The 26,856-nt window shown below is 45.3% G+C and overlaps 1 protein-coding gene across 2 annotated transcripts in view; it reads right to left on the bottom strand.

The window, feature by feature from the left end:
• The window catches only part of CHD6 (chromodomain helicase DNA binding protein 6), a 194,667-nt gene that overhangs the window by 54,548 nt on the left and 113,263 nt on the right, over positions 1-26,856 (bottom strand). For both annotated transcript variants that reach the window (XM_088480666.1, XM_088480667.1), the window contains exons 18-26: positions 17,148-17,312; positions 16,629-16,808; positions 14,392-14,502; positions 14,110-14,312; positions 13,675-13,874; positions 9,908-10,067; positions 4,175-4,264; positions 954-1,057; positions 621-747 (exon numbers count right to left, since the gene is read on the bottom strand). In XM_088480666.1, coding sequence (XP_088336792.1) covers positions 621-747; positions 954-1,057; positions 4,175-4,264; positions 9,908-10,067; positions 13,675-13,874; positions 14,110-14,312; positions 14,392-14,502; positions 16,629-16,808; positions 17,148-17,312 — 1,340 coding nt within the window. The remainder of the gene's footprint in view (positions 1-620; positions 748-953; positions 1,058-4,174; positions 4,265-9,907; positions 10,068-13,674; positions 13,875-14,109; positions 14,313-14,391; positions 14,503-16,628; positions 16,809-17,147; positions 17,313-26,856) is intronic.

Below are 26,856 nucleotides of genomic sequence, written 5' to 3'. Positions count from 1 at the left end.
ACCTGGACGATCTGCTGATCAAGGCATTCTGATCTTGTGCAAGACCCACATGCCGCTGACTGCTGGATCTTCAACTACAAGAATTTCATCCTGACATTTCCAGTGAATGATTTTCTTGGGGCTACTGTCAAGCAGAGGGTGTTCCTGACCTATATCTGTTTCAGTTTTACAGGAAGGATCCCAGAAAAATGGTCACTATTCGGAGCAGACATTGGGGACCGTGGATATCAGGCCTTGAAGCTAGAAAGACATTCACCCTTTAGTGCTTCCCGGAGTAGACAGAACTCCTGACAAATTTGCTGGAATTCTAATCAGTTTTTCATGACCTGGTCTTAACTTGGGGTTTTGTTAGCAAATACTTTAACGGTTACTGTAATTTTAAGAGGGTATTTCAAAAGTGTCTAAGCTCCTACACCAAACTCAATAACCATTTGTTTCAGTATTCATCAATGGATTCAGAGAAAAGCATTTATATAGAAGATGATTAAACATAAGTATAAAAATCTAATTTTTTGCTTAAAACCTACTGTGTCCACCTTATCTGTAAAGTGAAAAAAAGTATTTGTATGCAAATATACTATTCGTCTTAAACATCATCACTAATAAAAGGCACAATTTACCGTTCTGATAAGTCTGGTGCCACATCATTAACTCCATCAGCTGATAGAGAATTTTCATCTGGCATTCCCACTTTCTCCAGAAAGCAAAGTGCTGGGTCTGCTCTGATGGCACAGTAACGCTCATAACCTAGAAAGTGCAAACATGGAAAATAAAATATATACCAGTTTAGATTGACTACATGGTTTCATCAATATATCCTAAGATGAAAATTCCTCGTGGCTTTCTAGGAGTATTGGTTCAGCACAGTATTTCTGCTTTCACTGTGTATAGGTAATGGGTCTATTTGAAATCTTCAAGATAAATACATTGAAGTTAATTTGTAAAATACGTACCAAATTTATAAACTCCAACCAGGAGCGATTTATCAGCTTCAGCATCCCACCAGTCTGCAGGTATTTCTACATAATCTATGTCAGGTAACATGATATCCAAATCTCTGCAACAGAAATCAATCATGTATAAAAAGTCTTTTTCCAAGCACGGTTCTGGAAACAGAGGCTCAAACCAGAGGTTCATAATAGTATTATTATTATTATACTATTATTGTACAGATACGTAGAACTTTCTACAGATATGTAGAACTTTCGAGAAAAGCAGTAAATGTCACATACAATGTCACAGGTAGGCAGAACTAGCAATTTTAATACACATTTATGAACATACTCTAATGTTTTTATTAAAGAACTTGTAATATTATAAAATCATTTGTCAACTTTGCCTCTATAATATATGAATCCCTATTTTTTTCAACCTATACAATAAATCTGATTCAACACTCTCTATACACACACTTTATCTGAAGTCCATGGGGGACACTGGGAACCAGTGAGTACCAACTAGTTAATCTTTTTTAACCCGCAGACCAGGCTCCCTCTCCTCGATACTCCGCCCCATTAGCCTGAGAGCCAGTATACTTATCAAGTTATAAAGAAAAATAGGGGAGGGGGAATCAGATTTTCAGATAACCTGCATCCTATAAACATAAATAAGGAGGGACTGAACCACATCCAGAGAGGCCAACTTCAGAAGAGTCAGGAACGGAAAAAGAGGGTACCACAATTTCCTGATTAATATGGAAACGGGTCACCACCTTCAGAAGGTAGCCAAGGTGCGTCCTGAGAGCTGAAAGATAAGGAAGGGAGATCGATGGGATAATGCACTCAAATAAGAGGCCCAAATCCAATCCTGTCTGCAAAAAGGAAAGGTTCCAAAACAAATGGAAAACCTGATTGTTAAGACAGCGGACTGCATATCAATCATTGTAGGTCTGCCAGACTCAGTGATAGATCCTAGCCTAGGATTGATTCCTAGCACTCAGCAGAGTGACCAAGGTGGGGAAACCTTTTTCCCTCAGGATGGAGTCTCAAGAATCACCCCATCAAGGCGAGGCGGCAGAGATCTGGGTGCAGACATGGAATATCTGGCCAGAGAGGAAGACACCATGGGGCGTCTACGGACAGGGCGAGAAGGTCGGCATACCAAGCTTGACTTGGCCAATCTGGAGCGTTAAGAATTGCCATTCTGTCCTCCAACTTCAATTTGTAGAGAACCCTCAGGATCAAAGATTTTAGAGGAAAGACAGAGGAACTGTAGGGTCCACTTGACTGTTAGGGCGTCCACCAGAAAGGCACAAAGATCCCTGGTGCGTGAGCAGAGGAAGCTTGTTGTTGTGAAGAGGGGCCATCATGTCAATTTCCAAAAACACCCAGTGATTCACCAACATCTGGAACACTTGTGGGTGAAGAGATCATTTGTCCGAGTGCACGTCCTGGCATTTTAGGAAGTCCGCTTCCCAATTGTGGACCCCTGAGATGTGAACCGCTGACAGAGCTGGAAGGAACTGCTCGAGCCCAATGAAGAATTTGTCTCACCTCACTAATGGTCCCTTTGATGTGGGTTCAGCCTTGATGGTTTATATATGCGTCGGCCTTCACGTTATCGGACTGAACCTTGACAGGTTTGTGCTGGAGTAAGAACTTGGTGTGACACAAGGTTTTATAAACTGCTCGAAGCTTGAAGATGTTGATCTGGAGTAAAGCTTCCCGAGTCGACCATTGACCCTCAAAGGTGTGATGACACGTTTCCGTCCCCCAACTTCGAAGACTTGCATCACCACATCAAGGAGTGACACATTTCCCGACACAAGAGAATCCGTTGAGATTGAAGATGAAGGTGGCAAAGGGTCCATCGAGAGAGAAGTTCCAACTGAAGAGGCCTGGAGTGAAATTGGGCATATTCCACCATGTTGAAGGTATGGATGGACACCCTGCGATGACGAAGGGGGGTCCGAAGCTTGTCCTATAAAGCGATCAACTTGTCCAGCATGGCTCCCAAGTGAAGCATCACCTGAAATGGAGAGGTTGTGGACTTTTTCCAGCTGATCAGCGATCCTTGAGACTGAAGTAGGGTCACAGTTAGACGAAGATGGTCCTGAAGGACCTCCGGTGACCGTGCCAGAATAAAAAGATTTATGTTCTAACCTGATACCTGATAAATCCTTTTCTTGGAATCCATAGGGGACACAGGCTTGACACTGGGTACAGAAGTTTAAGCTGGAGTCTGGGCACCAAATAGTTAAGTTTCTCTTTATTTTATTTATTAACAGTTTCTTATATAGCGCAGCATATTCCGTTGCGCTTTACAATTGTCAACATTGATAGAACAAAACTGGGTAATAACAGACAGATATATAGGCTCCCTCTCCCCTATACACCACTCACAGACCAAAGGACCAGTTAACAAGCCTAAGCCAAGGAGCGAGAGGAAGGAGAAGGAAGACTAGCACACACTTAGCACTAACACAGGAGGAGAAGGAGAACCAGTAACAATGCAAAACCACTGAAAGCCAGGTGCATCGGGTTGGGCGCCTTGTATGCCTTATGGAATCCAAGAAAAAGATTTCACAGGTAAGAACATAAATCTCCTCTCTCTGGTCATCCATAAGAGACACAGTCTTGACACTGGGACGTCCCAAAGGGATCCACCCAATAAACTTGGATCCAAAGTCATGAGCACACCTGCTATGCAGAGGAAGATGCATGGTTCCCAGGGAGTTAAACATAACCAGCCCATTCTCTGAGCCATACTAATATGCATAAGAAGTGAAACAGGATTCTTCCTGTTTATATCCTAATGGACCCGCAGTGGGATATAATTTCTGGCATATTTTGTGGTCTGCTATTTATGCCCTTGAGGTTCAATTCCTTAACGCACTAATTCATCAACCTCTTTTTCCTCCCTCTTGGTCTCTTTGGCTCAATTCAAACACCTGGATTTCTATTACACAGTTGATGTGTGTTGTAGAAAAGTTCAATGAAACTGTATTTTGAAAATGTAATAAACGGTTTATTGAGATAAAGAATGTATAAGTGAGAATAATCCTTAAATGCTAGAATTAGCAAATGCATTTGTATATACACTAGATCTGTGCATTACTCAATACAAATATTTTTTTTATTACATTTACAGTCCATATAAAAAAAAAAAAATCTGAAATTAAAGAATGAACATTCCATCATATTTTACAGTTTCCCTATAAAATAGATGACATTACCTCACATTTACACCCTCCAAAGCTTTGGCAGCTGCATCCCCCAGAACCTCTGCTTTTACGTAATACAGCATTCGAACTCGTAGGAGAACCCTAACATAAGACACAAGAGAAATTATCTGCAAGAAATATTCAGACTTCCTAAATTTACATTCTCTATACACATCATATAGTTATCACTGGTCACAAAAAAGACAAGACACACACACACATGGGATCGGTATGATTTACCACCAGCCAATCCTGACAGCGGAAGCCCGACAGAGGTGAAGATCCCGACTGCTAATTAGGTAAGTACCATCAACCTAATTCCTTACCCTAACCATAACCATCCTTTAGGGTTGCCTAACCCTAACCTCCCCCAAAGTGCCTAACCCCCCCTTTAAGTGCCTATACCTAACCCACCCTTCCCCGCAGCCTAAACCTAAGTCTAATCAATAATTTTGTGACTCAAACAAAGTTTGTGTACATACATGAAATTCATTTATGCTCCACATACACCTTATACACAAAGCCTGAAGGTAATTTTATACAATATTTTTAATACATTTGCGCCTTAAAAAAGGTTTGTGTACATTGAGCCATCAAAAATCAAAGGTTTCATTATCACAGTCATGCTCAAAAGATTCCATATTTCGGAATATTTGGATATGGGAGACTCAACCTAATAAAAAAAAAATATATATATTATATATATATATATATATATATATATATATATATTTTGTCGAAGCTGAGCAATTGGCTGAGACAAGTTCAGTTTAAAATTGAATCGTGGCGACGCCATCTTGCGACTGGCCGCAAGACGCCATCTTGGAAATGAGATCGCAAGACGCCATTTTGCGAATGGCCGCCCAAATGCCATTTTAGATAAACTCACAATTAAGTACATATGGCGAGATTACTATTAGTACCATGCGGTTGCATCTTCCATCATTTCTCATATACACAGTAATACGCACAATTGCGCTGTTAGCTAGTCACATATTAGCGAATGCACAAGACCCCGAATGAAAACACCGTTTAGTAGCTAAATGCGCACGCATCTGTCCCCAGTTAACTAGCGTCCTCATATCAAACCCCGTACACTCACACATTACATATTCACTTACAAGGTTCCATTAGCTTTAAGGTATAAGATATAAGTTTGTTCAGTTAGTATAAATGCTGTGAAATAAAGATATTTGGTAACTAAGGTTTTATACATGCTAAATAAGCCGTGTTTGGTTCCGTACTGATGCGCACTCTTTCCACAGTATTCCGGTGTTATCGGTGGGAAGATAACATCATGCATTCTCAACTTATGGACCGCAGAGACTTCAAGCAACAAAATGTATATTATATGAACAACTGTTAGGATGATTGCATGGGGTGGAAGGGCAGAGACCCCCAGTTGTTAAGAGGCTGGGATGAGTCTATTTGAATCAGCCTGTTAAAAGCTCCGTAACAGATGGATCCCCCTTGGGAACCAAAAGCATCAGCAACAAACTTCTCTATTGTTTTGTCTATCCCTGGGGGGTATAAATATGTGTGCTTCAACACTGGGTCTTTAGTCTTCGTTTCGAGAGCTGATAGACGAGGTGTTTCTTGCTGATGCCTAACATCTGGTCCGGAAGCGCTGCGTATGTATACTGTACTTGGGGTCTGTATAATTCCTTTGCGTCTAATTGTGTCTGGATCAATAGTGTGTAACTGACTGTACTTTTTAATTGAATAATACTTTGTGCTTCGGAATCACACGTTCCAAGTCTGGAGTCTTTTATTTACTGTATGACTGCGTACGCAAATTAGCATCATCTTTAGAAGGTATAGGCAGGATAATAGAAGCTATAGGAAGGAGTGTATAGAGGTTCTGATCCAGTATCGTTAATCAATATATATATCTATATATATATCAATATATATATATATATATATATATATCTCTCACTCTCTCTCTCTATATACACACACACACACACACATATATATACATATATATATATATATATATATATATATATCTTATATATATATATATACATACATACACACACACACACAGTCAGGTGCATAAATATTGGGACATTGACAGAATTTTCAGATTTTGGCCTCTATTCACCACCACAGGGGCTTTGAAATAAAACAAACAAGATGTGCTTTAGCTGCAGACTTTCAAATTTAATTTGAGGGTAATTACAAATCAGGTGAACGGTGTAGGAATTACAACTGTTTCTATATGTGCCTCCCACTTTTTAAGGGGCCAAAAGTAATGGGACTATCAACTCAAAAGCTATTTCATGGACAGGTGTGGGCTATTCCCTCGTTATTTCATTATCAATTAAGCAGGTAAAAGGTCTGGAGTTGATTCTAGGTGTGACATTTGCATTTGGAATCAGTTGCTGTCGACTCTCAATATGAGATCCAAGAGCTGTCACTATCAATGAAGCAAGCCATCATTAGGCTGAAAAATCAAAACAAACCCATCAGAGAGACAGCAAAAACATTAGGTGTGGCCAAATCAACTGTTTGGAACATTCTTAAAAAGAAAGAACGCACCGGAGAGCTCAGACCTGGAAGACCATGGAAAACAACTGTGGTGGATGACAGAAGAATTATTTCCCTGGTGAAGAAAAACCCCTTCACAACAGTTGGCCAAATCAAGAACACTCTCCAGGAGGTAGGTGTATATGTGTCAAAGTCAAAAATCAAGAGAAGACTTCACAAGAGTGAATATAGAGGGTTTACCACAAGAGCCACAAAAACAGGAAGAACAGATTAGAGTTTGCCAAACAACATCTAAAAAAGCCATTACAGTTCTGGAACAACATCCTATGGACAGATGAGACAAAGATCAACTTGTACAAGAGTGATGGGAAGAGAAGAGTATGGAGAAGGAAAGGAACTGCTCATGATCCAAAACATACCACCTCATCAGTGAAGCATGGTGGTGGTAGTGTCATGGCGTGGGCATGTATGGCTGTCAATGGAACTGGTTCCCTTGTATTTATTGATGATGTGACTGCTGACAAAAGCAGCAGAATGAATACTGAAGTGTTTCGGCCAATATTATATGCTCATATTCAGTCAAATGCTTCAGAACTCATTGGACGGCGCTTCACAGTGCAGATGGACCTTGACCCGAAGCATACTGCAAAAGCAACTAAAGAGTTTTTTTAGGTTAAAAAGTGGAATGTTATGCAATGGCCAAGTCAATCCCCTGACCTGAATCCGATTGAGCATGCATTTCACTTGATGAAGACAAAACTGAAGGGAAAATGGCCCAAGAACAAGCAGGAACTGTAGACATTTGCAGTAGAGGCCTGGCAGAGCATCACCAGGGATGAAACCCAGCGTCTGGTGATGTCTATGCGTTCCAGACTTCAGGCTGTAATTGCCTGCAAAGGATTTGCAACAAAGTATTAAAAAGTGAAAGTTAGATTTAGGATTGTTTAGTTTGTCCCATTACTTTTGGCCCCTTAAAAAGTGGGAGGCACATATAGAAACCATTGTAATTCCTACACCGTTCACCTGATTTGGATGTAATTACCCTCAAATTAAATCTGAAAGTCTGCAGTTAAAGCACATCTTGTTTGTTTCATTTCAAAGCCATTGTGGTGGTGAATAGAGGCCAAAATATGGAAATTCTGTCAATGTCCCAATATTTATGCACCTGATTATGTATGTGTAAATATGTATATATATACATACATACACACGCACACACATAATGGAGCAGAAGTACTGTCCTACATTCCCCTTTAAAAAGTATTGAGCTAATGAAAACTGAACGATCCCTGTTCCGTCCTTCATTGGCATACCCACAGGTCGCTAGCGTTATTGCTAGCTTTGATGTGCAGCACATCAAACCTAGTGCCGTTGCTAGCAACTGCGGGAGCGAGCAATCAACTGTACATAGTGAGTGATGTAGGCGATTTGACATTACGAGATGGCAAATCGACCAGACATCGCTCCAGTATGTACCCAGCTTTACTTTGAAGTAACAGCTGGCTTTTAGGGGTCACTGGATTGAATGGAGAGGAGTGGGTGGACTTCCATTCCTTTAAGCCAGTTCTGGTCTTATAGTAACGTAGCTAAGTAGCATGATGTTAAAGCAGACTGTAACTACGGTGCAGAGAACTTAAGCGGAGTCTCTCTGCCTATGAAAAATCAGAAAAGGTACACCTAGCCTCAATACGCCATGCAGCGCAAGATGTCTGATGCAAGTGAGCGGCCAGATCCCTTGCGACTCTGCTAGCGGAGTATTTTGTGCTTCTTTTGTGCCCGAAATTGCATCTTAGTTGTAACGTGATGCGACTAAGATGCACCACGAGGATTAATTTGATATGAGACACTTGTATATCTGTGCGCGACAAACTTTATATGAAGCACGGTGGAACTTAGCATGGTAACAAGCCGTGGCATTGTAGTGCTCCATATACAGATTCAGACACATATCAAATTAATCAGTCACGTGGTGGCTTAGGCATTCGGGTAAGATGCATTTTAGGGTGACAAAAACACAAAAAAGATGATCGGCACTAGCAGAGTCGCACGGGACCTGGCGTGTCGAGAAAGGCTGTTTGGTGCGACTGCAGCAACAAAGTATGAGGACACATCTGTGAACCGGCGAGAGACACCTTTGACTTGTAAACTGAGGAAACTTGTGTCTTGTGATAATTGTACTGTGAGGGTCGGACACTAAGGGCCTGATTCAGACCAGCTCACTATCTGCGTAATCTCGCTGGATGCGTATGCACATTTGTCAAAGTGACGCCACAGGAAGCGGACGCTCGCCAAGGCATAAGCACGCCCACCATGTCTTAGCGAGCGACCACTTTGTCTGGGCGTACGCCCAATTGCACAGGCAGAGCCGCCCACCAGCACACGTCATCTCCAGGAAGTGTATTAAAACATTGGTACATCGAGCACCAGCGGATGCTAACACAGTGCTTACGGTTGCTTTACCCTACTGCAAGCATTGCGAGGAAATCAGTGTAAAAAAAAAAGGCAAGTGACGTGTACTATGACACTGCCTGTTAATTATGCACTACTCTAAAATGGCGTTGAAACACTCGGGCACGCCTGCGTTCGCATCTCCAACCCCCCGTTATTAGTGTCCTGCCCCTGTTACCACCCACAAACGGCCTCTCCTGTCACTCATTACCCTGGGCTGCCTTTGCTGGGCGGGCGAGAGGGTTGCGATCGCAGTGTGTAGTTCGGCAACGCGCAGAACAAAGCGTGCGCATGCGTGTACGCAGAACATTGGGCCGCTTGCGAACGCACAGCGCAAGCGAGCGGCTCTGAATCAGGCCCTAAGACCTTCCATAATTAGAATGGTAAATTTGAATGTTTAGTTAAAGGCAGACAGGCTTAGGAATAACGTTTGCCGTTATTTTACATAGTATCCTCAACAATAAAACTAGATACGGGCTAACTTAATCGGAATTACTGGAGTTCACTGAAATGTGCCAACATTTAACCCAGAAGACTGCATTCACTGCCTAAACCATTTTAGACAAACACCTACAGTACATTTTATGCTGTATATTTTAGTCAAACACAGGTTTTTCAATTGTCACCACTCATTAATACTTTCTTTTAGACTCCCGACCATAGAAAAAATTCTGAGGATTTTGTTTTTAGAACAACATATGGTTTTCTTACTAGAATCACAGTATACTGCTTGACAAAGAGCCAAAATACCATATTAAATTACTACTTGTACATAGACATGTGTTACAACATTTCTCTCACTTGTTACAGTGCTGTTTCAGATGCTTCTTGTAGCTGTCATCATGCAGAACAATCTCCGGGTTACAGCTAGCAAGCCAATCTGCATTCTTAATCTCTGGAAGCAGCATTTGATTCTTCATTTTCTTCCCCTTCCTTCCACGTGGGACTGGAGCAGACAGGCCTTCAACATATAACCCACATTCAGCATCAAGAAACAACACTACAACTACCAACTATGTGGTCCTACGTGCCAATAAAAAACATATACGTTTCACAATAAGCTAAAACAGTATTTTGGTACTTACCGTTAAATCCATTTCTCCGATTCCACAGGGGACACTGGAGCTTCCGACAGTGGGGTAGAGACGGTGGGTTGAGTAGAGCCTGGCACTTTAAGAATCTGAAAGTGTGACTGGCTCCTCCCTCTCTAGGCCACAACAGCACCAGTTTTAAGAACTGAGCCCGAGAGGAGACAGAGAACGGATAGGACGACAGAGAAGGATTAAGAACACTCAGTCCAATCGGACCAAAGCACTGCAGGAACACAAATAGTCTGCAGTACTGCAACAGTCACAAAACTAAAACAGACCAAACTACAACAGAACTGAAGCACAACAATTAACCGGTAAGTAGGTAAGAAGCACTGGGTGGGCGTCCAATGTCCCCTGTGGAATCGGAGAAATGGATTTAAAGGTAAGTACCAAAATCCTGTGGTCTCCTTCATCCACTAGGGGACACTGTAGCTTTTGACAATGGGGACGTCCCAAAGCTTCCCTCCTAGGCAAGTGGGGAAGGGGGGGGGGGGGGGGGGGTTGTGAGGGGATGGGAGAAGAGTGTGAAAAAACCTGCAACGCTCTTCGACCAAAACTCGAGGCATATGCAGCAAACCTGTAAAAAAGTCTATAAGTAGTCAACGAAGACCATGTAGCAACTCTACAATGCTGTAAAGCCGAGGCGCCTCTACGTGCCGCCCACAAAGTACCCACTGAGAGCATAGAAGAATAAAGGAGGTCAAGCAGAAGTAACATATGCCTGACGAATAGTCAGACGAATCCACCTGGCTAAAGTCCGTTTTGACGTAGGCCAGCCACGGCAATTTGCATCATAAAGGATGAACAGAGACTCCGATTTGCGTAGTCTTTCAGAACTGGCCACATAAGTTCGAAGTGCCCGCACTACATCTAGGGAGCGAGAACCCCCGGAAGAGTCCAAAAAGGCCGGTACCACAATCGGCTGATTTAGGTGAAAAGCAGAGACCACCTTAGGCAAAAAGGTCGAGCACGCAGTTCCGCCTTATCGTGAAAAATTAAGGGGAACGACAGGACAAAGTTCTAAGTTCCGACACTCGCCAGCCGAAGCAAGGGCCAATAAAAGGACCACCTTCCAGTATTAAAAATTTCAAATCCACGTCCTCCAAAGGCTCAAACATGGCCGACCGAAGGAAGGATAAGACTAGGTTCAGGTCCCATGGAGCCGTGGGTGGCACAAAGGGGGGCTGAACTCTAAGCACCCCTTGAAAAAAGGTCTGAACCTCCGGAATCAGAGCTAGGCGACACTGGAAAAAAACTGAAACAGCGGAAATCTCCACTTTTAAAGATCATAGATGTAGACCCTTGTCAAGCCCCTGTTGAAGAGAAAAACGACGACACGGCAAATGAAATAACGAAGTGTAAGATCCATGTCCTTCACACCAAGAGATATAAGCCTTCCATATGCGATGATAATGCGCTGAAGTCACTGATTTCCTAGCTCGGAGCATAGTAACGAATGGCTGCTCTTGGAAAGCCATGTCTTTTAAGGATGGAAGTTTCAACTGCCTCGAAGTGCCTTTCTGCCCACAGAAGCATGCGGCTGGGCTCTTTTATTGCTAGGTGACTGCGGGTTCCCCCTTGTTAATTTATGTATGCCACTGCTGCGGTGTTGCCGGATTGTATCCGAACTGTAAGTCCTTGTAGAAGAGGAGCAGCCTGTATCAGAGCCCTGTAGACTGCTCGTAGTTCGAGAATGTTGATCGGTAAGAGGGATTCCTGCAGCAACCAATGCCCCTGGAAGTGGTTGTCCAAGATCACAGCTCCCCCATCCATGAAGGCTGGCATCCGTAGTGGCCAGGGTCCAATTCCAAATTCCAAAGCATGGACCCACTACCAGATGGTCCGTCCGGAGCACTAGATCAAGGATATGGGAGTCTGAGGAGACAGACGCACCAGGCAATGTATTTGTAGGTGGGAATCCGACCATTGAGACAGAAGATCTAATTGAAACGTTCTGGAATGAAACCTGCCGAATTGGATGGCCTCGAAGGAGGCCACCATCTTCTCTAGGAGAAAGATGCTAAGATGCACAGACACTTTCTTCGGCCTGAGCACCAAGCGAACCAACTCCTGAATGGCTATGGCCTTGTCTATCGGCAGGAAGATAAGATCCAAAGTAGGATTGTGTCCAGAATCATACCAAGGACATGAAGCCTCTACGACGGCATCAATTGAGACTTCTGGAAGTTGACAATCCAGCCGTGTTGTATAAATATCTGATGTGTAAGGGACAACTTGGTGCAGAAGGAACTCTGCCGACAGACCTTGATGAGCAGGTTGTCCAGGTAAAGGACAATCGCCACCCCCTGAGAGCGCAGATGAGCCACCATCACTGCTATCACCTTGGTGAATACCCTGGGAGCTGACGAGAGACTGAACGGTAGGGCCTGGAATTGGTAATGCACATCCCTGATGGCAAACCTGAGGAAGGCCTGGTGAGGCTCCCAAATCGGAATGTGTAAATAGGCATATGCAGATTACCTGACACAGACAAGGTAAACTGAGGCAGACCGAGCAACAGATAGGGAGGAGCAGAATTACAATAATAATGCTACTCAATGTAGAAAGGTGGGAAGGAGCAGAATTCAAACAACAAAACAAAAAACTGCTGCCCCACTAATTTATCCAATGTAGAAACAAGTGAGGAGGAGCAGAATTTACAAATAAAATAATGCTACCCTACTGAAGGAATCAAAGACCCCTTTTCAGACTGGAGCTAGTTGTCCTCGTCTCTCTGCTCCCCTTCCTCACAGTGAAGAGGAGCGTTGTGTGTAGCTCTATGGCTTAAGATGGCGCCGCTGCTAGTGATCAGAGCGCTCCAATACCGCTGGGCAGTGGAGGGGGACCCGGACACAAGTAGTTTTCAGTTGTTGCGGGCCCTGCTGAGTCTGTGGACTCTTGTTAGGTGGGGTCCCCCTCCATAAGGGTGACCGGACACAGGCTATAGTAGCCGTGGCGGTACCCTCCCTGGCGGCTCACACAGGGCAGGCAGGCTGTCACAGCAGCAGTCTGCCTATCCTCAATTGCTTGAGATAAAAGTTAAAAATATATATTAGAAAATAGGGCTGGAGACAGCACCAAGTGCACCGGCTCTTCTCGGGCACATTCTAAAAATTGGGACTGATGGGGAATAGAGGGGGAGGAGTCAGATTCTTAAAGTGCCACACTGTACTCAACCCACTGTCTATACCCCACTGTAGCTCCAGTGTCCCCTAGTGGATGAATGAGAAAAAGAAAATCTACATTAGAATAATCCTACCAGTTTAGAAATGTAACTATTCTGAGTTATTCGTTACTGAAGTACTGACAGGCATGGATCTGTGTAAGGCAAGTATCACAGAGAAAGCTTCTCTCCAGTTACCTGGTAAAGTGATGTTGTAGAAGTAAATAAATCAGACACAGTGAAATGTACAAATGTCATATATACATGTCAAATACCAACAAAATCCATAAAATAAAAGTGTCAACTGCAAGTACCTGAGTGGTTCTGGAGAGCCTGGTTGTGACCATCCTTTGTGGGAGTAATGAGGTCCCAGATGAAACTTTTGATTTTCTCATCGCCTTTGTAATGCTTGACACAGTAAACCAGCAAGGCTCTGCAGATCATCTCCATGTCTTTCTCATTTAAATGCCATTTAAAGCGGCCGAGTGTAAGGATTTCCTTCCAGCGTCCCCAGCTACAGAATTAACAGTTACAGTAAAAACAAAATCCTAATGTTGCTACTGAAACACAAAACAATATGACAGCTCTCAGGATCTGACAACCTGTGATCTGCTGTATTTCATGTCTTTACAATGTGTCTGGAACATCATTTAACAATTTTAACATGTAGCTTCCAATGATCACTCCATTAGGAAATTAGCATTCAACAAATGCTTCGTACTACTTTCACATCTATTACAGATACCTACCCAAATATGAGGAGGTTCTTCTCCACCCTAAAGCACTCTGCCCGCAGATAACGTCGTGTTTTGTCATTCAGCCGCCGTGATCTTGTTGGACGCTCCTCTGTGTCACTTTCTAGCTCTGAAAATTCCATTAACTCGTCGTCCTCAAATGAATTGTAGTGTTTTGTTTGTTTCCTTACACGAGGGCGGTCTATGACTAAACTCTCCTAAACAAGAAAGGTGAAGGGTTCACTAGAATTATGTAGTCCTGGGCCATCAGTACAATATATTTATATCATTGCTTACCTTCTCATTCTTGGCATCTGTGTCCATCTCAGCAATCTTTGCCCATTTTTGCCAGAAGTTAGGGTCATCTAGAGAGATGTCCGTTCTATTACCAGAAGACACAAAACTGGCCTGTGGAAAGATGAGACTTTAAAACAGAACAAAAACCTATAAACTGATCGCTCTTTAGTTATGTCTGAATTCCTTTCTCTGTGAATGTATACATGTGGCTTTCTACCCAACATTCTAACTTGCTGTATGTAGGATTGTTGATTCATAGCACTTTGACGTGTGATGTATAATCCACTCAAGCACTGCAGTGTAGGGCCTCTTGCTGCTGCCAAAACAGCTCTGATCCGGTCGAAGCATGGACTCCACAAGACCAGGGAGAGTGCCCTGTGTTATCTGGCACTAAATTTTTAACAGCAGATCCTTAAAGTCCTGTAATTTGTCAGGTGGGTTCTCCATGGCTCAGACAAGTTTTTCCAGCATATCCCACAGATGCTCGATCGGACTGAGATCTGGGAATTTGGTCAAGTCAACACCTAAAACTCTTTGTCATGTTGCTCAAACCAGTCTGAAAATGTTTTGTAGTGTTGCAGGGTGCATTATCCTGCTGAAAGAGGCCACTGCCATCAGAGAATACAGTTGCCATGAAGGGGTGTACTTGGTTTGCAACAATGTTTAGGAAGGTGGTACAGGTCAAAGTAACATCCACATGAATGACAGGGCCTAAGGTTTCCCAGTAGAACATTGCCCAGAGCATCACACTTATTCCCATACTGCATCCTGGTGCCATCTCTTAACCAGGTAAACGATGCACACGCCCCTGTCCATCCACATGACTTAAAAGAAAACTTGATTCATCAGACCAGGCCAACTTCTTCTATTGCTCCATGGTCCAGTTCTGACGCTCACATGCCCACTGTAGGTGCTTTCGGCGATAGACAGGGGTCAGAATGGGCACTCTGACTGGTCTGCAGCTACGCAGACCCATACCCAGCAAGCTGAGATGCACAGTGTACTCCGACACCTTAATACCAGACAGCATTACCTTTTTCAGCAATTTGTGCTACAGCAGCTCTTATGTGGGATCAGATCAGACAGGCTAGCCTTCGCTACCCATGAACATTAATGACTATTGGGCGCCCATGACCCTGACACCGGATATCCATCCTTGGACCACTTTTGGTTAGGTACTAACCACTGCATACCACGAACACCCTACAAGACCTGCCATTTTGGAGATGCTCTGACCCAGTCGTCTAGCCATCACAATTTGGCATTTGTCAAAGTCACTAAGATCTTTACGCATTTTTTATGCTTCCAACACATCAACTTCAAGAACTCAGTATTCACTTTGTGTATAATATATCCCATCCAATGACAGGTGCCATTGTAACAAGGTAATCATTGTTATTCACTTCACTTGTCAGTGGCCGATCAGTGTATGTTTGTATCTAAAAGCTCTCTACCATCATACTTGTTGTATGTAAGTTTGTTGTTTCACAGCAGTTTGAAAACTCCATTTTAGTGCCCAGAGGCTTGTACTTCTCAGCTCTTAGCACTAGGATTGCAGTATCCAACAAGGGCCCTCATTCAGAGCCGCTCGTTAGCGGCAGTACGCTCGTTCCGAGCGATGTTTGCACATCTGCGCATGCGTACGCTTTTTAGTACGCATGCGCGAACCAGTCAGTGCGGCCGAAAATCGTTTGTACGCTATATAGCGAGTGCCTGCTATTTTGAGTGACAGAATGAGGCGTATGTGGGTGGTAACAGGGGAAGGTGCTTGAAAATGGGGAGTGGAGATCCGAACGCAGGCGTGCTTAAAGGTCAAAACGGGCGTTTTATGGGTGTGTATATTTAAAACAGCAGCGTCAATGACCACGTCACTGGGTTATTTTAGAGCCAGAACTGCTCGCAAATTTGTGGTAGCAAACACCAACCACAAGAATAGCGAGCAGTTCATACGCTGGTCGATGTACTCGATTAATCTAATAAATAGCGGACATGACGTATGGTGCGAGCGGCCAGGGGGCGTTTTTAACAAATAAACGAGCGTATGTTTTGCTCGTTCGTTCAGACTTAGAGGTGTGAACAGACTGCAATGTGCGTACGGATCATTTGAATAGCCACCCCTTGTTTTTAAACGAACGACCGCAAATAGCGAACGGCTCTGAATGAGGGCCAAGGACAATATGTCTCTTGCAGAGCCAGGTCCCCTTTCTATAGTAATATAGCTAGTGCTTAGTGGATACCTTAGCAAATGTTGAACCCTTTCCTTCAGTCTGGATAGTGATGGTTTGCGTTCTGCGCTGTAAAATTTGATCAATGTCCTCTTCACAGAATTTAGAACCTTCATCTTCTTCATCCATCAAGGCACCGTATGCTCCCTTTCTGAGAAGATCTTCAACCTCAATTTTAGACAATGGCTGTACCTAGACAGAAAAAAACAAAGAAAATCAACATAGAACATTACACAAATGAATATATTCAGTTAATTAAAATGGAACTAAATTTGAAATAGTACTTCTGCATGAAACACACTTTTGCGGCCATTTGATAGACTGTAAAAGACTGGCACTCTGTAGTAGCCTCTGTACCTTTGTAAACAAACTTTATACAGCAGCATCTTAACCTGCTGAATGGACAAAAGGACCAGTGGCTCTTAGTCTTCTGTAGGCGATTTCAGGCAGAAGTTGGCGGAAGTAGCTCAATTTTAATTCAGCAACAACCTTTTTAAATGTGTTACTTTTTGAGCACAATATAAAACTTACTCCATTAGTATTGCCTTTCCTGTTAATGTCCTGCAGAACTGCCTTGTCCAGTCCCAGCTTTAGACTCGCCTTGTCAAACATTTCACGCTCATAAGAGTTCCTGGTTATAAGACGATAAACCTTCACTGCTTTGCTCTGTCCAATACGATGACAGCGAGCTTGTGCCTGACAACAACAGAACAAATACAAAGTGTTGAAACAATACAAATCAAATTACTCATTGTCTAGCTTGTATGTTCACAATAAAGGTGCCAAAGTAGAATGGGGAATGTTATGACTCAAAAATGTATTCCATCCCTAAATGAGTGATGCGAACACAAAAAAAATAAGATGATGTTCTTACGTGGTTAAGTCGTTTTCTTTGACTTCCATAGGGAACACAAGGACAATGCTGGAGTATAGGGCTGTGCAGAAGGACTGGGCAAACCGTTATCTTCTTTGACATCACGCAGTCCAGCCTCTCTCTTCCCTACACCTTAGCCCCAGGGAGGCCAGTTAAGTTAGCAAGCCCAAGGCAGGAGCGAAAAAGGAGAAGGAAGAAGGGCACACACACAGATCCAAACACACCGAGGAGATGGACAGGGGAACTACAAACCCCCCGCAAGTCAGATGCGTCAGGGTGGGCGCCCTGTGTCCCCTATGGAATTCGAAGAAAAGGCTTTAACCAGGTAAGAACATATATCTCCATTTCCTCTTTATTGCCATAGGGGATACAGGAACAACGCTGGGACATCCCAAAGCAATTCCCTCAAGGGAGGGGACGCTCCTGAGCTGCACTAAGAACTCTAAACCAAAATGCTGCATCCGCAGAGGCAAAGGTGTCAAAGGTATAGAAACGGATAAATGTGTGGACAAAGCTGTTCCGTCAAGGCACACCGGCGAGCTGCCCAAGTAGTACCTACCAACCTGGCGGAGTGAGCTGTGGAAAGGTCTGCCGCTGTGTACACGTGGCGGATGATCAGATGGAGCCAGCGGGCAAGGTCTGCTTCGTAGCCGCCAACCACGTTTGTGAAAGCCATAGAGCAAAAAAAGGGAATCGAACTTACGGATACCGCTGATGCGGGCTACATAGAGCTGGAGGACCCTCACCACATCCAAAAAGGCCTCCTCCGGTGAAGAACAGTTTGACTGAAAAGCCAAACACAATCTCCTGGTTCATTTGGAACCGAGAAACAACCTTCGGAAGGTAGCCTAACAGTGTCCAAAGAAAGGCCTGGTCCTAGTAAATAAAGAGAAGCAGAGAGCAACACGACAGCGTGCTCAAGTCTGGTGCTCTACGGGCCAATACGATGGCCAGGAGCAACAGTTTTCCACGTGAGCCAGCAAATGCCCACTGACTCTAAAGGCTCGATGGAGCCCCTGGAGAAACAAAGGGGGGCTGCACGTGGAGGACTCCCTGAGAGAAAGTTCTGATGTCAGGAAACAACACAATCAGTCTCTTAAAGAGTACAGAGAGGGCAGAAACCTGAACCATCAGGGACAAAAGGCGAAGACTAAAATCCAGGGCCACTTGCTGGAGGGAGGGTACCAGGGAGAGATGAAAGTACCTAGAGTTAAAGCCCCTGGCCAAATATCAAGAGAAGTAAATCCTCCAAACCTAGTGATAATTCTTAGCTGAAGTGGGTTTGCGGGCACCAACCTGGAAAAGAGTCACTCCGAGTAGATCCGGCGGCAGTGGAAGACGCAGAGGAGAGTCGACGAAGAGGCCCTGAAGATCCGCATACCATGCTCGCCGCGGCCAATCGGGAGCCACTAATATCACGGTGTCACCCTCCAGTTTCAATTCGCGGAGACCCCACGGAATAAGAGAGATCGGAAAGAATATGTACATGAGACAAAAGTCCTACGAACTGCTAAGACAACCACCAGAAGAGACCCCGGATCCCTGGTGCAAGAACAGTGGCAAGCAGCTTGTGGTTGTGTCAGGGCGCCATCAAGTCAACGTCTGGTAGGCCCCAGCGATGAACCAGAAGCTGAAAGACATCAGGATGACAAGCCCACTCGCTCAAGTGAAAGTCTTGGCAGCTTAGGAAGGCCACTCCCAATTCTGGACCCCTAGAATGAAGACTGCCAACAGAGCTGGAAGATGAAGCTCTGCCCAGCTGAGAATGCGACTCACCACCTTCATGGCACCGCAATTACGAGTGCCTCTCTTATGGTTGATGTACGCAACGTTGTTGGACTGAACCTGGACCAGACATTGCTGGAGGAGCTGTAGTGGTAGACACAGACCGCTCGGAGCTCCAGAATGTTGATCGGAAGGTGGCTCTCCCAAACTGTCCAGCGACCCTGAAAGGACTGCTGGCAGGTTACTGCCCCCAACCCCTGCAAACCGGTTTTCATTGGTGAGCAGAACCCAATTATGAATCCAAAAGGGACACCTGGAGCCACCACAAGAGGGAGAGCCGGACCTCCCAAGTGAGGATGAAGGTCTGCCTCTTGATATGGAGATAGGATACCTTCCATCAGGTCAGAACGTGGAGACAAGTGAGCTCAGGATCCGCATACAGGAGTGAATGGACACAACGGTGATGAAAGAATCTGCAAATTTTTGTCCTGAAGGTCCTGAAGTTTGTATCCCGGAAAAAATACTCTCTGAACAGTGGAGTCCAGAAGGCCCCCAGGCATAGCATCTGCTGAGAAGAGAAGACATTCTCCAAATGATGATCCACCCGTGAGATCTATCACCAGACAAAAATGTTTCATGAGGACATCCGGAGACTGGACCAGGATAAGATGATTATCCAGGTAAGGGAGAATCTTCTGCATTATAAAAGAGCTGCCATGACTACCATGACTTTCGTGAAGACACGAGAAGTGGTGGAGAGACCAAATGGCAAAACCCGAAATTGATAATGGTCCCCATGGACCGCAAACCAGAGGAAGGGCTGGTGACTGAGCCAGATAGGAACATTTAAGTAAGAAGCGGTTAAGGGACTTTAGGCTGAGTATTGGCTGAAAGGACCCGTCCAGCTTCTGAACAAAGAAGAGGTTGGCATAGAAGCTCGTGCCTCTCTGAGCCCGGGGTACTAGAATAATTACCTTGGAGGCCAGAAGGGAGTGAATGGATTCCAGCAGTGCTTTGCTTTTCCTGGACCTGTTGGAAGGCCTGTGGAAAAGAACCGGGCCGAAGGACTCCTTTGGAAGGTTAGAGTGTAGCTTGAGGAACCACACTTGTCCAATGGGGTCACCAGCCAGGTTTCGGAGAAAAGCAGAAGCCGGCCTCCCTTGCTGGGATCCCCCAGGTGGAGGTCCGCCCCGTCAGGCTGCAGGCTTGGTGGCGTCTGTCAGTCCAGGGTTGTTTGCTTCGGGGCTTGGAGCCTTTGCCCCTGGCCTTCTCTTCAGACAAAAGGAGCAAAAATTAGACGCTCATAACCTAGGAGCCGCCACAGAAGGTAGAAACGCCATCTTGGATGCCGCCACCGTGGCAATAATAAGGAAGAGCCGCTTGAAAACCGGAGCCTTGAAACTAGGGACCGGGACCTTGTCCTCTAACCAGTTTAACTGCATTAATGAAGGCCACTACATCTACTGGAGATGAGGATTCCTCCTGGACAGAGGAGATCTTCACATCTGAAGCAACGGAGGGGTAGTACCTTCCCATCTGGATGGTCCGCGTTAAGAAGCAGAGTCTTATCCAGCATCTGCTTTAAGGAGAAGGAGACTTGCACTGAACGCTGAACTCACTGGGAGAAGGAACTCATCCATGGCGGTTCCAAAGCTGGTGGTTGCAGTTAAACTGCAGAACCATGGCAGGGTGAACCCCCGTCGAAGGGAGGGTTGTCAAACGGTCAACTAGCTGTGATATTACCTGCGACAGAAAGGCAGCCCAAGCTGGTTCCTGGTTGGAGGCTGTGGATGGGACCACTTGTTGCGCTTCTGTGCAGCTCCGGATACAGAGACCACCCTGGACTAGATCCTGCAGGGAGAGACAAACAGAACCAGATCTACTGTACATGTGCGCAACACAGGAGTTCCCACCTCCTTGGTCACCTCCTTAGGTGTTTTGCCTCTGGAAGAAATGGTAGAATCCAAGGCAATCCCCATGCACAAAGCGGAACAGTGCAATGAATGCAAGGCCGCACAAAGTAATTAGTTGGGTTAAATAAAAGGGGGGCACAGCGAACCCCTCACCCTGTCAACAAAAGGATTACCTGCCAAGTACACACAGAGGACCTCATTCAGACCCGCTCGCAAGCGGGTCGATGCTTAGGCCCTGCGCGTGCGCAAGCCCCGGACCGAGAGAGAAATTCTCTCGCTCCGGAGCTCACTACAAAAGGGGCGGCTGTTGATGTTGATCAACAGCTTGCCCCTTTTTGTAGGCGTGGCGGGGGGGTGGTTTCACAAACTGAGGTGTTGCCGTTTTGTGGGCGGCCGCACTGACATCAGCAGTGATGTCAGTGGGAAGCTTCCTGCTCGATCAACCTTAGGGTCTCGTTGCAAGCCCCGATGGTCTTCATCGCGAACATCAACCTGGTCGGTCGCTAAAGCTGTGGGTGGTAACCTACAGCTTAGCTAGCGGCCAGGAGGCCACACTTCAAAATACAAGCGGCCGCCCTCATTCAGAACGAGCGCTTGCATTTTTGCGAGCGCCTCTGAATGAGGGCCAGAGACTGTATAAAGGTAAATAGGACAGAAAAACTGACAGACAGAAGGTAAGAAAGAAAGAACACGAACACAGTACATTCAATGCAAAATAGATACAAAAAAAGCAGTGAGTGCTGAACAGTCAAAACCCCAGTTGGCTGGAAGGAGCTTAACTGTATAACCTGACCTGAGTGAGGTATACAGAATGACAGGAACCCAGCTCTCCGGAGACTAGCTGCAGCCGGCTGGTGCACTGAAAATGGCAGCTCAGCGTCTCTGTGGGAGAGAGAGGAGGAAGAGAAACCCTCTGACGGGAAGCCTCCATAAGGGAATGCACCAGGGGCTGGGGGAGGAGCTAACGGGGAGAGCCAACCTCCCCCTTCTGACATGAAGCCCCCAGGGCAAATGGCCGCCACTACAATATCACCCCTCCGTTACCTGAGTTACCTGGTGGGCTAGTTGGGGTGAAGGCGACCCGGGCCACCCGCTTGTTGGAGACTCTGCTCCAGCGTCCGGCTGGGGTCCTCTGCGCTTGCGGAGGTCCCGGCCGATGTTGCTGATTCGGTCGCCAGAGCCGCGGCCACCGGTGGAGCGCCAGCACTGAGCGTCCAATAGGATGTTCAGCGCTACTCATGCAAAATAAAATAAAAACTGAAAATAAGAGTTATGGTAGACTTGCGTTTGTTAACGCTTTTTCTTCGAAGTCCATAAGGTCCACTGGAATACCATGGGGAAAATGTGGTTGGAGTGATCCAGGCATTAAACAGTTAAGCTTCAGCTCCCAGGATGCCTCTGGTCCTCCTCCACATATACACCGCCCCTGGCCACAGCCATTCAGTTTTGTAAATGAGCCCAAGACAGGAGAATGAAAGAGTAGAATGAAGAATAATGTACACCAGAAACTCTCTCACAGAACATGAGGGAATCTGGGACAGAAAGAAAAATCTACGATGTCATCTATTGTTGTGGTTTCCTTTTAAATATAAAGAAATTTTAAAAAAATTACCCATTGCAGACAGGTGCGTCAGGATAGGTGCCCTGTGGACCCTATGGACTTCAAAGAAAAAAAAAAAAAAAAAAGAGTTAACAAAGGTAAGTCTACCATAACTCTTATTTTCTTCTTTAGGGTCCATAGGGATCCACAGGGATACCATGGGGATGTCCTAAAGCAGTTCCCCTAAGGGTGAGGACGCTCCTGAGCCGAAAGGAGAACTCGCCGCCCAAAGGAAGCATCCTGAGAGGCAAAAGTGTCAAAGACATAGAACCTAAGAAAAGTGTGAACAGAAGACCACGTGGCTCCCTTGCACAATTGTTCAGCAGAGACACCACGACGAAATGCCCACGATGGTCTCACAGACTGGGTAGAATGTTCTGTTGCCGTGTTTGGAACAGGGAGATCAGCCTGTGTGTAAACCTGAGAGATAGTCATACGCAACCATCGAGCCAGAGTTTGTTTATTAGTTGCCCAGCTTTATATAGCACAAAAAGAGCATCTGATTTTCTAAAAGAGTTTGGACGATCCACATAGATACGAACAGCATGAACCACATCCAGGGAGGCTTCACCTACAGAAAAGGTCTGAAAATTGAAAAGCTGGAACCACAATCTCTTCATTGACATGAAAACGGACACTACCTTGGGAAGGTAACCCTCCTGTATTCGGAGAACAGCTCTATCCTGGTGAAATATCAAAAAGGGGGAGTGACAAGAGAGCGCTGCTAAAGAGCGTGCAGAAGAGATAGCGAGGAGAAAAGGTGTCTTCGCTGTAAACCACTTCAAATCCACTGAGTTCAAATGGGGGAGCTTGTAACCCCTTGAGAACTAAAGACAAGTCCCACGTGCCACCGGTGGGACAAAGGGTAGCTGCACTCGGAGAACACTCTGAAAACAAATTCTAACATCCGGCAGACAAGCAGTCTTTCGCTGGAACCAAACTGACAACGCACAAACCTGTACTCTCAGAGTGGCCAGGCAGAGACTGAGGTCTAACTAAGCCTGGGGAAACGCAAGTACCCGAGAATCCCTAAAAACCTTTGGGTCATACTTTCTGTGGGAACACCATTGACCAAAAGAATGCTAAACTCTGTAATAGATGCGGGCAGAGGAAGGCTTTCGTGCCCTAAGCATCATTTGAATCACAGAGCTGGGGAAACCATTGGCTCTTAAGATGGAAGACTCAAGAGCCATGCCGTCAAAGAAAGACAAGGTATGTCCGGATGCAGGCAGGAACCATGCGCTAACAGATCCGGCCATAGAGTGATTATGGATAGATTCCGTATGTTGGTGAACCAATGGAGCCTGGGTCAAGCAGGAGCTACCAGTATTACTATGCAGCCTTCCTGCTTGAATTTCCTGAGGACCCTTGAGAGGAGGGAAATCAAAGGAAAGAGATACGCCAGCTTGAAGTCCCACTTCACTGCCAGCGTGTCCACGAAGGCTGCTGAGGGGTCTCTGGTCCTGGACCTGTACCTTGGAACCTTGTGGTTGTGACGTGAGGCCATGAGGTCCTATTTGTTTACCAGAAGTTGAAAAACCCCTGGATGGAGAGCCCACTCTCCTGCTGACTTAGAAGTCCGCTTCCCAGTTGAGGATTCCCAGGATGAACATTGCCGAGATAGCCGGAAGATGACGTTCTGCCCAGATCAGAATGTTTGTCACTTTATGGCTGCATGACTTTGCGTGCCTCCCTGATTCTTGAGATAGGCTACTGTGGACGCGTTGTCGGACTGGTTCTGGACCGGCCTGCCTTGAAGTAGGTCCTCTGCCAGACTGAGTGCTTTGCATACTGCGCGCAGCTCCAGGATGTTTATGGGCAGGTGACTTTCCTGATTTGTCTATCTTCCCTGAAAGGTATGATGACCGGTCATCGCCCCCATCCGCAAGACTGGTGTCCGTGGTGAGGAGCACCCAATTTGGGCGACCCTTGTCCAGAAGAGCCTTTTGTAGTCACCACAAGAGAGAGACGAACCTCTGGAATGAGAAGGATCCTTTGGGACTGAATTAGATTATACTGCCCATTCCACCGGGAGAGAATCAATTGTTGCAGAGGCCTGAAATGGAATTGAGCATATTCCACCATGTCAAAAGGTGGACACTATTGACCCCAGGACCTGCATCGCTGATAGAATGGATACACTTTGCTTGCGTGTTCGCAATATTACGGCCGAAATCCTGTCCTCTTGCAGAAATAACCTTTGTAGGCCGTTGATAGACCAAAGGGCAGTGCCTGAAATTGGTAATGTCGTTCAAGGACAGCAAACCGTAAAATTGTTGGTGGGATGGCGTAATAGGCACATGCAGATACGCATCCTGAATGTCCAGGGAAGCCATAAAATCCCCAGGTTCTATCGCCAAAATAATGACCAAAGAGTTTCCAGACGGAACTTGGGTTCACGGATAAACTTGTTGAGAGTTTTCAGATTAGGTCGATGAGACCCATTTGGTTTCTGAACCAAAAACAGATTGGAATAATAACCCCTTCCTTGTTGACCCACAGGAACCGGGATTATCACCCCTGCCCTCAGAAGGGAGCAAATAGCCTCCTAGATGGCCGAGGTCCTGATAGAATCTGATAGGGGAATTGTGCAAAAGAAATTGTGGGGAGGATGCCTCCAGAAGGTGAGGGCATACCCCTGAGAGACCACTTCTCGAACCCAGGCATCTGTTTGATGCCAGCGGTCCGCAAATTGAAGAAGTCAGCCTCCCACCCTGGGATCCCCCAGGAGGAGGCCCGCCCCATCAGGCAGAGGGTTTGTCATCCTGCTAATAGGCTGGGCGTCTGACCGGCCAGGACCTCTTAGCTTGCTGCTTGGTGGTCCTGCAAGAACTAGACGGTCAGGAGGAAGATTGTCTTTTTGCTCTTCCCTGAGGACGAAAGGACCGAAAAGAAGACTGCCTAGACTTTGATGTAGCTGTTGATGGCAGACCTGCAGATTTGGAAGCTACCAGAGTAGCCACTAGCTTATACAATTCTGCTCCATAAAGTATGTTTCCATAAAAAGGTAAGGATTCCAGAGCCTTCTTGGATCCTGTATCTGCTTTCCAGGACCTTAACCAAAGGGCCCTTACGAGCAACAACCGAAGCTGCCGATGCTTTAGAAGCCAGGAGACCAGCATCTATCGCAGCTTCTCCCAAATAGGAGGCAGCTTCCTGTGTGGGAGATATGTGTCAGCTATTTTCTGGTAGCATTTGGTAGAGTATCTTCCAATGCCCCCGTTCATTCTTCAACAGCCTTAGATACACAAGCCCCAGCCATATGGATCTTTAAGGGAGGATGCGGATGGTATAGGCAACGTGGCACTCCTGACTAAATGTGTCACATGAGCATCCACAGTAGGAGGGACCTCCCATTTCGTACATTCAGCAGGTGGGTAAGGATACAAAGATGCTAATCTTGTAACATGGAACCATTTATCCGGGTTACTCCATGCTTCTTCCATAAGTTCAGTGAGCTGCTCAGACTTAGGAAACTCAGATTTTACCACTTTCTGGTGTTTAAACACCGGAGCCCTAGGTCTAGGAGCTGGCTCATCATCCTGTATATTTAGGATTGACCGCCCTCACCAAAGAAGGGACATCCACTGTAGAAGGATGGTCCTCCTCTACTAAGATAGACCCTGGAGAAAATCCCGGAGCATCATCCGATTCCTCAGATGATGCGTCTGAATCTACATGCTGAGCAGACTGATAAAATGATATCGTTCGCTTAGGTGCTTTAGTGGCTTCCACAGAAAAAGAGGGTGGTACCGCACAGAACTTATAATTCTATAATTAATTTGTTGTGTACCAACATGTTACATCTCAATGATATAATATACCATATACTGCGTTGGTGGTGCTCCCAAAGTCTATCATTCAAAACCAAAGAAAAAAAGTAGGGCTGGTTGCTGGGGCACTCTTGTGTCATGAATTTGTATATAAAATATAACTTTTAATATTCTATATTATAATTGAAGAAGGTCCCCACACTAAATACGGTTTGTTTATAATATTAGATATGGAACATGGCGAAATGATTTTTATCTATTATTTTATATTTTTAGAATTTTTTTTTTTTTTATATTTTAATACAGGGGTATCAATCTCCAATTGTAGTATGTCAGAAAAATTTGACACATACAT

Source organism: Taudactylus pleione, unplaced genomic scaffold (genome assembly GCF_031769625.1).
Source record: "Taudactylus pleione unplaced genomic scaffold, aTauple2 ptg000256l, whole genome shotgun sequence".
NCBI lineage: Eukaryota > Metazoa > Chordata > Amphibia > Anura > Myobatrachidae > Taudactylus > Taudactylus pleione.
The sequence above is the reverse complement of the archived record's forward strand: the minus strand, read 5'-3'. Positions and strand labels throughout refer to the sequence as shown.